The 12,778-nt window shown below is 38.3% G+C and overlaps 1 protein-coding gene across 1 annotated transcript; it reads left to right on the top strand.

Annotated features, from left to right (window-relative positions):
- Positions 1-1,909: 1,909 nt before the first annotated feature.
- RAD51AP2 (RAD51 associated protein 2) lies at positions 1,910-12,042 on the top strand. The gene is made up of 3 exons (XM_086608401.1): positions 1,910-5,885; positions 8,136-8,222; positions 11,924-12,042. The coding sequence occupies exons 1-3, from the start codon at positions 1,910-1,912 to the stop codon at positions 12,040-12,042; spliced, it is 4,182 nt and encodes a 1,393-aa protein (XP_086464527.1).
- Positions 12,043-12,778: the final 736 nt, after the last annotated feature.

Below are 12,778 nucleotides of genomic sequence, written 5' to 3'. Positions count from 1 at the left end.
TCTCATGCTTTTGGATTTAGGCAATTTAGAAAAATACATCCAGCTTGTAGAAATAATTGACGGCAGGTCACTTGGCTCTAATCAGTGACCCACTGCTCGGGCATCACGGAAAGGATTTTCCAACCAAACTGCAGTTTCTACAGCATCTTGGCAGCCACGCGCCTCACCCTGCAGCCTTTGGCGCCTGCATCCCAACTCGCCTTCCTCGGCCTCTTCCCTCTCGGGCAGAGGGATACGCCGGTACGGACACGGCGCCACACCGCACCAGCGCGGAGCTGCAGCCGCGACGGGGTGGAGGGATTCTTCCCGCCTGAGGCGGCTTTTCCCGCCTCCGGGCGCCTGGAGCGGCGGCGCCGGTGAGGGGCGGCGCGGCGACGGCAGTGCCGCCGGCCGATTGTCCCCGTCAGGTCACCCCGAGGGTCGCGCTCCGCTTCTCCAGGTTTCCAGCCGACGCGGAGCTGTCCCGCGCTCGGGGGGCGGGCGGGTGGTGGGCGGTCGGAGCCCTGGGAGGAGGCGGCCCCCGAAGCGGGCGGCTGAGGGGGATGCGCTCCCCCCTTGAGAGGTGCGCCGAGGGCAAGCGCCTCGGGGCGAGGTCCGGGCTCCGAGAGAGGAGCGACCCTGCTGCAGGGAGGGGAAATACACTGTAGAAGACTTCCAAAAAAAAAAAAAAAAAAAAAAAAAAAAATCTTACAAGAGGCTATGCAAACCCGGAGGGAGAGACAGATTCCCTCACGGTAAAACTTGATTCAAAGAGGGAGGAGGGTGGCTGTCTGCCAGAGAGGGAAATCACCTCGGGGATCGGAGGAGACCCGTCACCTTCAGCAAGGGGGACGCCTCCTCAGGGAGGGGAGAGAGCGGCTGTCTGGAGGGAGGTGACACAGCCGCCAGCTTGAGGGTTTGTTCTCTGTCTGCATTTCACAGGTATATCCTGCCATCTCAGAAGCGTTCCTTGCCAGAATGGGTTTTCCTGTGCCATTAAAGAAGTAAACCCGTCAAATTAGGAATGATACTGGATTCTTGAATCGTGCAGTCCTGGTTGAAAAATTAGTTCTGTTAATTATATACTTCATGAAACATTTTGAACTCCTTCCCGTTGGCTTTCTGGGGCCAGCTCTACATGGTGACTGGATTGTTCAGAGATACTGGCGAACCGGTCTGTTACAAGTATAATAAACTCCTTCAATCAGGGTATGAAATTTCATTTTGCCCAAATTATGTTCCACACACTAGGTAGATCACTTACTCAACGAAGCTGCTGAGTGCATTTAACTTGAAGAGACATGCATTTAAACATCTCGAGCGTCAGTAAGTTTAACAATCTAGATCTGTGCCTGCAACCCCACTGTTTCTTTGTGTAGGAACACACAACCTGATACAGTGTTTTGTCACACCTGAGGACTTCCGATAAACTCGCCCACTATTAAACATTACAAATTATCGCACAGTGAAGACAAGACTGGCAATTTCTTTCAGCTTTTAAAAGTTTTAAAGGATCCACTCCCTAGAGTCGGAATAATTAATCAGTGGGCATTATTTTCTTGATACTTAGTATGTGTTTTTTGACAAAAATATAGTGTGACAAATGCATGAAAAAATGCGATTAATATTTTTAACTTTTGACACAGTGAAATTAACATTTTAATTTTGCATACATCTGCAACCTTAGAAAATAACTTCTATCTTAAATTGTAGATCTAGGTTTTAGATGTTGTTCAGTGCTCCTGCCTTTATCTCAGGTCTGTAATATATACGGAACAAATATCAATGTGGTAACATGTAGATGATAGAATTACTGATTTTATGTCCTATATGTTTTGGAAATCATTAAAAGATCATTTATGCCTAATACTTTAGTATTTCTTTAACTTTCAGGTCTATCTCAGCAAGTATAGAACTTATTTTTGTGAACATGGAAAGTACATGTTCTGAACGATTTTTATCTGCACCGTCAGATGAAACGGAATACTACCTATATCCGAAGCGAATGAAGATAGAAAGTAATCAAAAAAGCATAGAGAAAGAGGACCAACAAAAGCTAGAACAAAGCATAGACCATGTGAACAGGTACCAGACATTACCACACGAACCTATATATTTGTCAGAAAGACGAAACAACAGAGTGTTAGAAAAGCAAAGTTGTGATACAGAAAGAAAAACTTGTATGAGAGAGTTTTGCTATTTTCAAACTTATAGTAATGAAAAGTTACCATGTAGAGTATCAGAAAATAAACTGTCCATGAAAAAATGGAGTCCTGAAAATGAAGACCAAAATACTACAGAAGATGACATTTCCCTGAATGTACATGGACATCCTCTTGAAACAGAGTCACTCAGTGTGCAGAGTGCTGCTAACACATATAAAAATCTACAGGTACTAAATCCACCCCAAGTTCAGCGCAACAATATAGAACAAAATAATAAAAGAAATACTGATAATGAACTCAAACAAAACTCTTCAGTTACACCCTTAAACAGAAACTTGTTTCAGATGGAATTGTTAAGTCAAAAGTCTGCCTCTGATAAAAAGTGGAAACAGTACCAGCTTTTGCAAATTCCATTTTTATGTGGTACCAGTTCTGTGTTTTCACACATAGAACATGAGAAAAAAAAATTTCTGAAAAAAGTATGTTCTACAGAAGATAAAGACTTTTCCAGTAGTGATAATGAAACTACTGCAGAAAGAGATAATAAGAAAAAAATAATTCATCATATAATTCCAACATTAAAACCTTTTAGAAGTATACAGCCGCTGGAAATCCCTAATTTCCAACTTCCTAGCATTTCCAATAAAATAAATAGTAAAATGCTATCAACTAACTTGAAGGAGACAGATTGGAATAATTTTAAAGGCCAATCACCTTTGATGCAATCTAAACAGATATATGGTGTGCAAAAAATGCCTAAGATGATAGGGGAACAAAAAATGCAAAATGTTAAACGCAGTTTAAAAGCTTCAAGTGTTGTTTCTGCATTTAAAGAAAAGAATTACCCGTCAATTAGCAAACAAGAGCACAGTGCTTTGGCAGAAGGAAGAAAAGTGTCTGTAACTCATTTCACAGGAAACATTGAATGCAATCGAATATTTGCTGAAAATTATTTCAAGGATAAAATGCTGGAGAATTCAGATGGTGATGATGCCCAGAAGTCAAAGATTCACATTTGCTTTAGTGTTAAAAACATTCAGAATGAGAAATGTGTCAGCTCTAACGATCTTTTGAAGACAATGGGGAAGAGCAGCAGTGATGAGAAAGCAGGAGCGTTTTGTATACAGACAAGTATTCCAGTAACAACAGAAGCATTAGAGAAAAATAATTTAGATGTACTCTGTGGTGTGCATGATTCAAACAGTGACAATAGTTTGCATGAAGCAAAATCAAAACTCTCTACTAAAGAAATACTTGATTTCAAAAGATATTTAACTAAAAACATTATATTTGAAAGTAATTGTCCTCGCATTACTGTGCAGGTTTTTCCGTATAAGAAAGTGAGTGGCAATATATTTACGGGAAAGGAAATGTTCAAATTAAAGTTTTCATTTCAAAACATGTTGTTTGGATGGACTGAATCTTTACGTCAAGATATGCCTACATGTCAGGATGCCAGTGTTCCACATTGGTTTCACTTCTGCGAAACATTAAACGAGCAGTGTGATGCTCAAAAGTTAGTAAAGAGCAATATAAATAGGAACCACGACAGTAAAATATGCATTTGTTTGCTGGCTCTTATTTCAAAGTGTCTGAAAGAGGAACTACAAAAGACAATTCTTGCTTCTGTTTTCAATAGCACAAATACTTTATTACCAGCTGAAGGAAAGTCCATGCGAGTGGAGAAACAGCCTCTGTGTGGCAGAAAGCAAGATCACCTAAACTCCTGCACAGATAATACTTTGAGGCAAAATACAGAATTTCATAAGAACAGTGACACTTATCCAGGCTTTGTAAGTTCTAAATTTGTGGAAACAATTGGTTTTGAATCACATAATGAATGCCAAAGAAGACATTTTTCCAGATCTTTAGATGAAGGGTCCACTTTCCTAAAAAGAGGAACCCTCTTTCATAACCAAAAAAGTGGATTATGTGAGGGAAGATATAAAAGAAAGCACCACCTCTTATCCAGAGGGAGCGAAGGGTTTAGCACCTATTTGAGGTCAGTCAGTCACAAAAATGGTATGAAAAAGCAAATTTCAGTTGCTAAATGCCTAATCTTGCTGCAGGGCGCTTTTGATTGTTCTTCAGCAGACAAGATGTATCGTTGCAATATCACAAAAATACGGTATCTGATAGGAGTAAATCGTAGATCTTGGAGTTACTTTCCTGCCCATTCACAACTGGAATTTGAAAAGGTAAATAGTAAATGTACAAATCAGGAAATATTGGTAACTACAGTAAAGCACGAGAAAAAGAAACCAAGTGAAATGTTTAATAGTTCTTTACATGGAGAAAGTTTCAAAGCTTTCCCTTTTGTTTTATTTGAAAATAAGAAACACGAAACAACTGCCTGTAGAAATTGCGTAAAGTCTACAAATGAAGTCACAAACAAAGTCACATATACCATGAAAAAATCTTTGGGTACTTCTAATTATATAAATGCTGATAGAAAAGAATGTGTGAAGTCAAAAGAGTTGCAAACAAATTTTCTTAATTTTCTTTCTAAAAAACCTTTTTCTATTTTTGACACATATGAAAAAATTCCCCTTACTACTGATTCTGAAGACTTCGACCAGATCCCAGTTGTAAACCAAGACAATTCTGTCAGAAAAACGTTGTCTGAAGAAAATACAGACACTACTTCAAAAGAGGTTTATAATTTGCCTGCTAAATCAAGTGACATCTTAATTCCACCTGAGCAGTCAAGAACAACTATAGAAAAATGTCATTCTCTCTTGTTACAAGATATCCAAACAAACAGACCTGAATATTGCAAAAAAATAGGTAAATATAGCCCACATTTAGAAAATGAAAAAGTAGAAGACCAAAATACTTATATGAATTTTGAAAATTTGTTTCCTAGTTTCTCAAATGTTTATTGGTCTGTTGCTTTGCCATTAGATAGCAGCCCTTTTGTCAATGAAGTCAGAGTAGTAAGTGAAGATGGACACTGCAGGAGTTCCTCAAGTGCAGACAAGGAAAAACAAAGCGAAAAAATTCATGCCACTGTACAACATCCATCCATAGGAAGTCCTGCCGTGACAGATACATACTTGCTGTTGCAGGCTAAAGAAACAGTGCCGTTTTCTTTCCAAGGGCAGACACAGAGAAATGAGGCAGTCAGTTCAGAGCCAGCAACTTTGAAACAACATCTTGAATATGTAAAAGAAGAGGAAGAGATAAGTGATGAACAAGTGCATGTAACTAATGAAAGTCAATGTGAGGCTGTAATGAATGACTTGATTATGTCATATTCAGAAGATGAATCTAAAACATTCATTGCTGCAAAAGAGAAATTAAAAATGCATTTATCCACAATGAACAATGGATGTCTTGAAGATGTAAAAGATAAATATTTACCTTTAGAAAATAAAATCATATATGATTTGGAACTGAAGAGAAAATTTGATTTAGTGCTAGAAGAGCTACATGTGTTTCATGAAATTAGCAAGGAAAATGAAAATAATTTATCCAGTTTGGAAACAAGCTCACACAACAATTACAGTGAATTAGATAATTCTGAGGGGATAGATGAAAATGTGACAAGTGTTTCTCAGAAGAAAATATATCTTTCTTCTCCAATCTGTGGTACAGTAGAAGGGCAAAACATAACTGGCAGTTATGAAAGTTCATTAAACGAAAAGATATCAAATGAAAATGAAGACCAAAAAGTGTCTAAGGAATATTGCATTTCAAGAACTTCAGGTGAAGAATTGCTACATTCACCCATTGCAGAAGGTAAGCACATGGATTTATTGGCTATTATATTAACAAACAAATTTAAATTTTAGGCAATATTTGTTTTCCTTTAAAAGTGTATTTCTCAACTCACCTAATTCCCTAGCAATCACCGAGTTTTCATTGAATTGTACAAGGTTTGTCAGACAAAAGGTACTTACCTTTGAGTACCCAGTTGCAAAAACCCTACACTGCCTCTGCTACCTGCACACTGTTCCTTGGCAGTTGTAGCTCAGCATTCAGTCAGTCAGTTTCAGGTTTACTCAAACTTGTCTTAATGCAAATTCCATTATAGATTATTTCTTTTGTCTTGGATTTCATCATAATAAGCCCTAATATCTCTAAAGAGACAAAAACTCTTGATGAAGATGCACATTTACAGAGAGCAATGGTTCAATTAAAACATGATACAATATTCACAAAGGAGACAACTGTTTCCTTACAACTGATGTCATAGAATCATAGAATCATAGAATAGTTTGGGTTGGAAGGGACCTTTAAAGGTCATCTAGCCCAACCGCCCTGCAATGAGCAGGAACATCTTCAACTAGATCAGGTTGCTCAGAGCCCCATCCAAACTGACCTTGAATGTTTCCAGGGATGTATTCTACTGAAAGCTTTTGTATTGTCATGAAAATCAACTTCATTATTTCAAAAAGGATTTTGCACAATGTTCAGAAGGCCGTTATCAACGAGGAGCCAAATAGTGACAAAAACTTCTTTCAGATATGATCAGTGGCGACAGTCACCTGTTGAATCGCTCTGGTTTGTTTCACACCTCTAAGTGAACACAACAGCTCGTCTCACAATATTTACATGTTTTTGCATCTGACGTGGATACTAATATCTACTATTTAAAGAACATTAGTTTGGGAAAATGGGCAGTTTAACACGAGTTTATGTAATAGATTAATAAAGATTGATATAAGTATGTTCATGAGTGGTAGGCACTACTTGTCAAGTGTGATAGCTGCATATTTCTCTGAAGTGTGTGCTAGTTATCTATCCTCAGTAGTTAATTCTGGGCCATAGTTCCCAAACAGGTGAAGGAAATTTGCTGCACTAAGGATCTTAAGCTCAGAAAGCCGCAGAAGGTTTTAAAACATATTCTGCACTTAATCTTTCTTATGGCATTGCCCTAAGCGGTTCTTGCCTAGGTCATTGCTTGTTCAGCATCCTATTTTGAAGGACCTAACTTTTTTGAAGGACCTAACTTTTTCCATCCACTATGAAGGGAGTAAATATACCTCACCTGTGGTTCTGGCTTCCAGGCCAAGCACAAAATTTAAGCAGTACTAAAGTTACGTTTGTTTTAAGTTTAGATGCTGCCTATTTTTTGACCTTATTTTTTCTTGAAGAAACCAAATCCACACTTCAAACAACATGCGGGAAATCTGCTTTGTAAACTCTAACAGTCCTACTCTATTTGCTGCAGAATCGAGGTATTTAATGAGTAAGGGAAGGACACCAAGAAGAAAACACCAGTTGAATGCTGCACCTTCTTTTACATATATCTCCTATGTGATAAGTAAATTATTCAGCCACTTTTCAAACAGCGTGTTTATCAGATTTTGTACGTGGCATTCAGTTCGAAGAAGTGATGAGTTCTCACAACCGCAAATAACACCAGTAAGAGATATGCTTTGGTCATATTTGGTAAATTATCTGATAAAAATGCAGCTGTCTCAAATTTGGCATCTGAAATCGATTTCTCACGGACTTGGCTTTACATTTATAAAGTGAAGATTTCAGGGGGTTTGTGAAGGTAATTAGTGTTTGTGAAGCAATTAGAAAAGGGTCACAGGAAAGCCCCGGAGGGAATTCTGTTCAGTAGAGTTTTAACATTACAATGTGCTGCAAGTTACACCTGAATGCTTTGCCCCAGCGAGTGAAAACCTAACAGATACTTGAGAATTGCTCACTAAGTGATCCCTTTTCTGCTTAAGTCTGGAATAAGAAGATCCAAATGGAGAAAATGATATGTCATCAGGGATTTAAAAACTGCATCATTGGTTCTGTGCGGAGGAGAACTTCATGAGGTGTGTAGATAGCTTTTGACAAGCCTCTGAGAGTAAGACTTTGTAGCTTCATTAATATTTCCTGTAATATGCACATGTATGTTTTACTCACATCAACAAGAACCACAAATTAATAACTAGGTGAAACAAACTTGGTTGTTTGTTTATAGAAATCAATTAAAATCTTAAATGTTATATTTATGCTTCTTTTTTTACTGCTATTTTGATGCAGCTTATAAAGAGCCATACCCATGGGACCCTGCTTTTTCATCCTGCACACTTCTTAAGGATCAAAACTATAGTTTACACAAAGAGGGAGGTAAGAGTAATGTTATTCTGTTATTTGTACCACAAATACCAGTGCTAATAAACTTATTTCTCAAACATTCGTATTTGTTTCTTCCCTTTTTAGCTTTCTCTCTACAACAATCATGTTTTGTTTAATTGTAGGTTACTAGATCTTTGGCTTGGATCACAGAGTAAGTCATGCAGATGAACCTTTTTGTTCTTTGGATAGAATAAAAGAACTCTAACAATATGGAGTTTCTTTTTTTGCTTGTTTTGGAGCTGTTTTCAACAAACATCTTTGGGTCTTCAATCATTGTGATATAGCCAAGATATACTACAAGGAGAACATGGTTTGATATACTGGGAACAGTTGCAGTTTTGGACGCATTGTGAATGGAAATTCAGAAGGATATTGCCAATTGATCTGCTAGGATTTCAAAAAGCATGCTTTTGCATTTTTTTTCCAACACTTGGAAACATTTAGTAAAACAAGGCTATTAGTTTATTCTGAAGTGAAATACTAAAACATTGTAAAGAAAAGGCTGTAGATAACCTCTGTTTCACTAAGTCAGATCATGTGCAGGTATTTTCACTTTTATTCCCCCTTGCACCTTGTAAAACTGGCGCACGCTTTGCTGTTCTCAGGACTCAGAAAGTTGTTTCTTTCGTTCTGTGAAATAATGAGACCAAAAATCTTGAACATCTACAGATGACCTCTGGTATTCTTTTTGCCTGTTTTTTATTGAAGATATGTCATCTTTCAGTAATATTTCATATACCAAATGTAAAATGTCACAGAGAATACTGCTCTACTTTTTACTGTTTATCACTGCTCTGTAAGATATTGGGTTTTGGTTCTTTTGTGTCAGGTAGATTATAGTTTCTGACTTTTGTAGTAAGTGTTGTTATTGCTTAGGGAAAATTCAAATTCTAGAATGCTGTATTGTGCATAACAGCACAAGGTGGTTGATGTTAACATCTTCTTTTTTGAAGTTTTGTTCAGATGGCGTTGAAGCTTGCTAGGTGGAACACTGTAGCTCCTGCAGAAGATCAGATGATGGAATCTGGGTCATCTTCCCTTTCTTCTTTCCCTGTTGTTTTGGGCCACAGGGCCAAGGGCAAAGAAAAACAGACATTTTCTCCATTGTCACTAGCAGTAACTTTTCCCTTTGCATTACTTCCTAGTCTTTTTTAAGTTCTCATCTGAGCTTCTCCAGAAATGTTTTGAAGAAAACCTTAGCAATTAGTGACTTCTTTTTTTCCCCATGATTGCTGAGAAATCGTGCAGATTTCTAGGGCAATGGCAGATTTCTAAGGCATTCTGTACCTTACTTCCAGAGCTTTGTCAGAATCAATGGGCATCTAATATACTTCTTGTGGTTTAGCCCAGCCGGCAGCTAAATGCCGCAGAGCCTCTTGTTCACCCTCCCCCACCCCCCGGGGAAAGAGGAAGAGAATTAAAAGGGAAAAGGAGACCGTGGGTTGAGATAAGAACAATTTAATGATATAAAAGTAATAATAATGATATATGAAAAAAATATATGTATAATGGTAATAACATATACAAACAAGTGATGCACAGTGTAATTGCTCACCATCTGGTGACTAACGCCTGTCCTGTCCTGGTAAACAACTCTGAAACAGATAAATCCCAACACCACAATCCCGGGCAGGTGAGAGGCCCAAAAAGAGAACGAGAGACAGACAGCACTCTGAGAATCTGAGAGAGAGTCCCTGGAAGAACAAAGGCCCTTCTTTCCAGTTAACCCTCATCTATATACTGGGCATGACGTTGCATGATATGGAATACCTCATTGGCCAATTTGACCCTCAATCCTAAATCCAAGTTTGAATCATAAAAGGAGTTGTGGACCCTTTGTCCCGGCCATGCTCCCCCCAGCCTGTTGTGCTCCTGCACACTGGCAAAACATGGGAAGCTGAAAAGTCCTTGAGGTCTCAGCACCAGCTATAAGCATCAGTGGCTATCAACATTCTTCTCATAATGAATCCCAGACTAAAATCAAAACTTCCAGCTGCTAAAAAGAACTAACTCTGTCCCAGCTGAAACCAAGACAATACTTCCAGTAGAAGAAGCTGGAAGAATTTAATGTTCCCCTCATCATTATTCTCAGTTGATATCAAATAGGGAACTGCTGAGTATCTTCTTTCTTTGAGGAGATACATTGCTCGTGTGCTGTAATCTCTGGTTGGCAGAGACAGTTCTCTTCCACTTACACTGAACATTGTCTTAGAGATTATTCTGAAGCAAGGACTGTATCTGCTTTTGTCAGGAGGAATACTGTATTTATCCTGCTGGTGGGAATTAATATCAGAGGTTTTGCTGATGTGTGGTTGTCTCCTTCTGTCTTTCAGTAGGATTCTGAGCCATCACACGTGCTCTTACGTCATTTAGGTCGGTTATATATCTTGGGTATGATCACTCTGTTTCTGCTGTGGAATCCAAGTCTGTTAATTTAGCCAATTTAGTTGCCAAAACTCTGTGACTTAATTCAGCAATTGGTCCCATAGTTAGAAGATTAGGAGATACAGGTTCTATACTTGCTGGTATCAGTGAATTCTTTGTTTTACATCCCACTGTTTGGTCACATGAAGCAACTATTGCCTCAGAAACTGTGGCTGTTTTGGAAAGGAGACACCTAGGTGGGACAAGAAGATTTATATTTCAGCAGTTTTACAATTCAGCATGACTAACTACCGTGATTTACTGGCTATATGTAAACCCATAACACCTGATTGACTTTTAGTGCATGCAGTTCTTCTTCCAACTGACTCTTATGAGTCTTACGAAAGACAGAACAGCACTATCTCACCCTTGACTTAAGAATGGAGCTTTGGGTTTTTTTCTCATCCCATCATTTAAAATTCTTGTGAAAGGCTTAGAGCTTTTTATCTCCCTTTAGTAGGACCCCAGTTGAGTGCCTAAGGCTCTGATGGGCTCACTATTTGACGTCCTAGTTAAGTGCTCAGTGCTTCATCATTTTACAGAATAACGGGAAAGAGAACTGGAAAGGATCTTGAGAAATATGACACTTTCTTGTGTGATTATTACTTCTTCCAGATGATTCATTGTCCTAATCTCTAGTTTACAAGGTCGTAGTCTTCCATTCTTCCCCAGCGAGTATATACTTTATGCAAAACAGAACAGCTTATAAAGGATGACTGAATCATACTCCAGATTACTGGATGGTATATAACTTACTTAATAGACTCTGGAACGGAAAATCCATGTCCTCCTGTCCTACTGTAAAATGAGTAGCACAAGACAAGGCATCGTGATCATTACCACCAGCAGGGGGGTGGCCAGCTCTGTAATTTGGGTTTGTGCATCTAAACCCCTCAGACTAGTGGGAAGTATTGAAGCGTACTCCTCTCAGCATGTCCCCACTGTCCTGGAGTGGTAATTTGTATCAAACTGTATGCCTTGGCCAGCCTGCCAGGGAAGTTATGTGATGTTAGGTCCAGGATCCTTCTAATTAGAAAGAATCGAAGTGTGACCCAGCTGTTGGTGTCTCAATTTCGACCAGAAAGAGAATGTTAGATGCTCTGCAGCAGAACGAAATTGAGATAGGACAGGATGTAGTAAAGGACTGAGAAACTGCAATCAATGTCCATCTAATTTACATATCAAGATATGCAGTATGTAATTCTGGTGTATATAATATGTAATTCTGGGTTTACTTTCACTTTTTATTTTTCTTTTTTTTTATATAGGATACTTTCTATCACATGACGTTATAAGAGTACAGCCTCTTAAAACATGCAAAGGCCCCATCAGGATTGGACTGTCAAGAAAAGCTCGGCCCAAACAGCTTCATCCGTATCTGAAATGACTTACTGGATTCTTTTACCAGTAAATAGAAGAATTCTGCCTGAAAACTGTTGAAATGTTTTTATGTTAAGTTTTTTTTTTTTTTTTTATAGTTTGATCTTTGTGATCTATGGGTTTTTTTAGATATTAATATTGCAGTATTTACTAGTGATTTATTTAGGAATACTCTTGTGAATATTTGATAGCTAAGGGATTTATAGTGAATGTTTACTAGTAGAAGTTTTAATGGAAAGATGAGGCCCTTTTAAAGTTTATGTAATATTAATAAAATCTGACATGTATTTCTCATCTATTAAAATATACAGTTGAAATTTTCTGTCGTACTCAGGCATTCTTAGAATCCTCTGTGTGTTTATATGTTTTTAAAAACTCAATTAGTGTTTTTAAAGGGATTTGTTAAGAGGGGTGTAGAAGAGAATTTCCAGAAGCTAAATTCAGATTACTAAATAGGAAGATTATGTTTTAGGCTTCAGAGGTCGTTTCCTCTGATGTACTTTCATTTCCATGCACTTGTCCCGTTGGACAAAGAAAACTCTGGAATTTCAGTGCAGAGGTGGGAAGGAGGAAAAGTGTAGATGTTACAGACAGAACGTTTTACTCTGAGGATACTGATTCCATTGCATGTAACATGGAGGAAAAATACTGACATGTAAATTCTGGAGATTGTATATCTCAAAAATTGGGGAAACTTGGCCTGATCTGAAGCATACAGATAGGGACATCTGTTAATAGTTTTC

The sequence above is a fragment of the Tauraco erythrolophus genome, chromosome 2 (genome assembly GCF_009769465.1).
Source record: "Tauraco erythrolophus isolate bTauEry1 chromosome 2, bTauEry1.pri, whole genome shotgun sequence".
NCBI classification, from domain to species: Eukaryota; Metazoa; Chordata; class Aves; order Musophagiformes; family Musophagidae; genus Tauraco; species Tauraco erythrolophus.
Note: the sequence above shows the minus strand (reverse complement) of the source record. Positions and strands in the feature narration are given on the sequence as shown.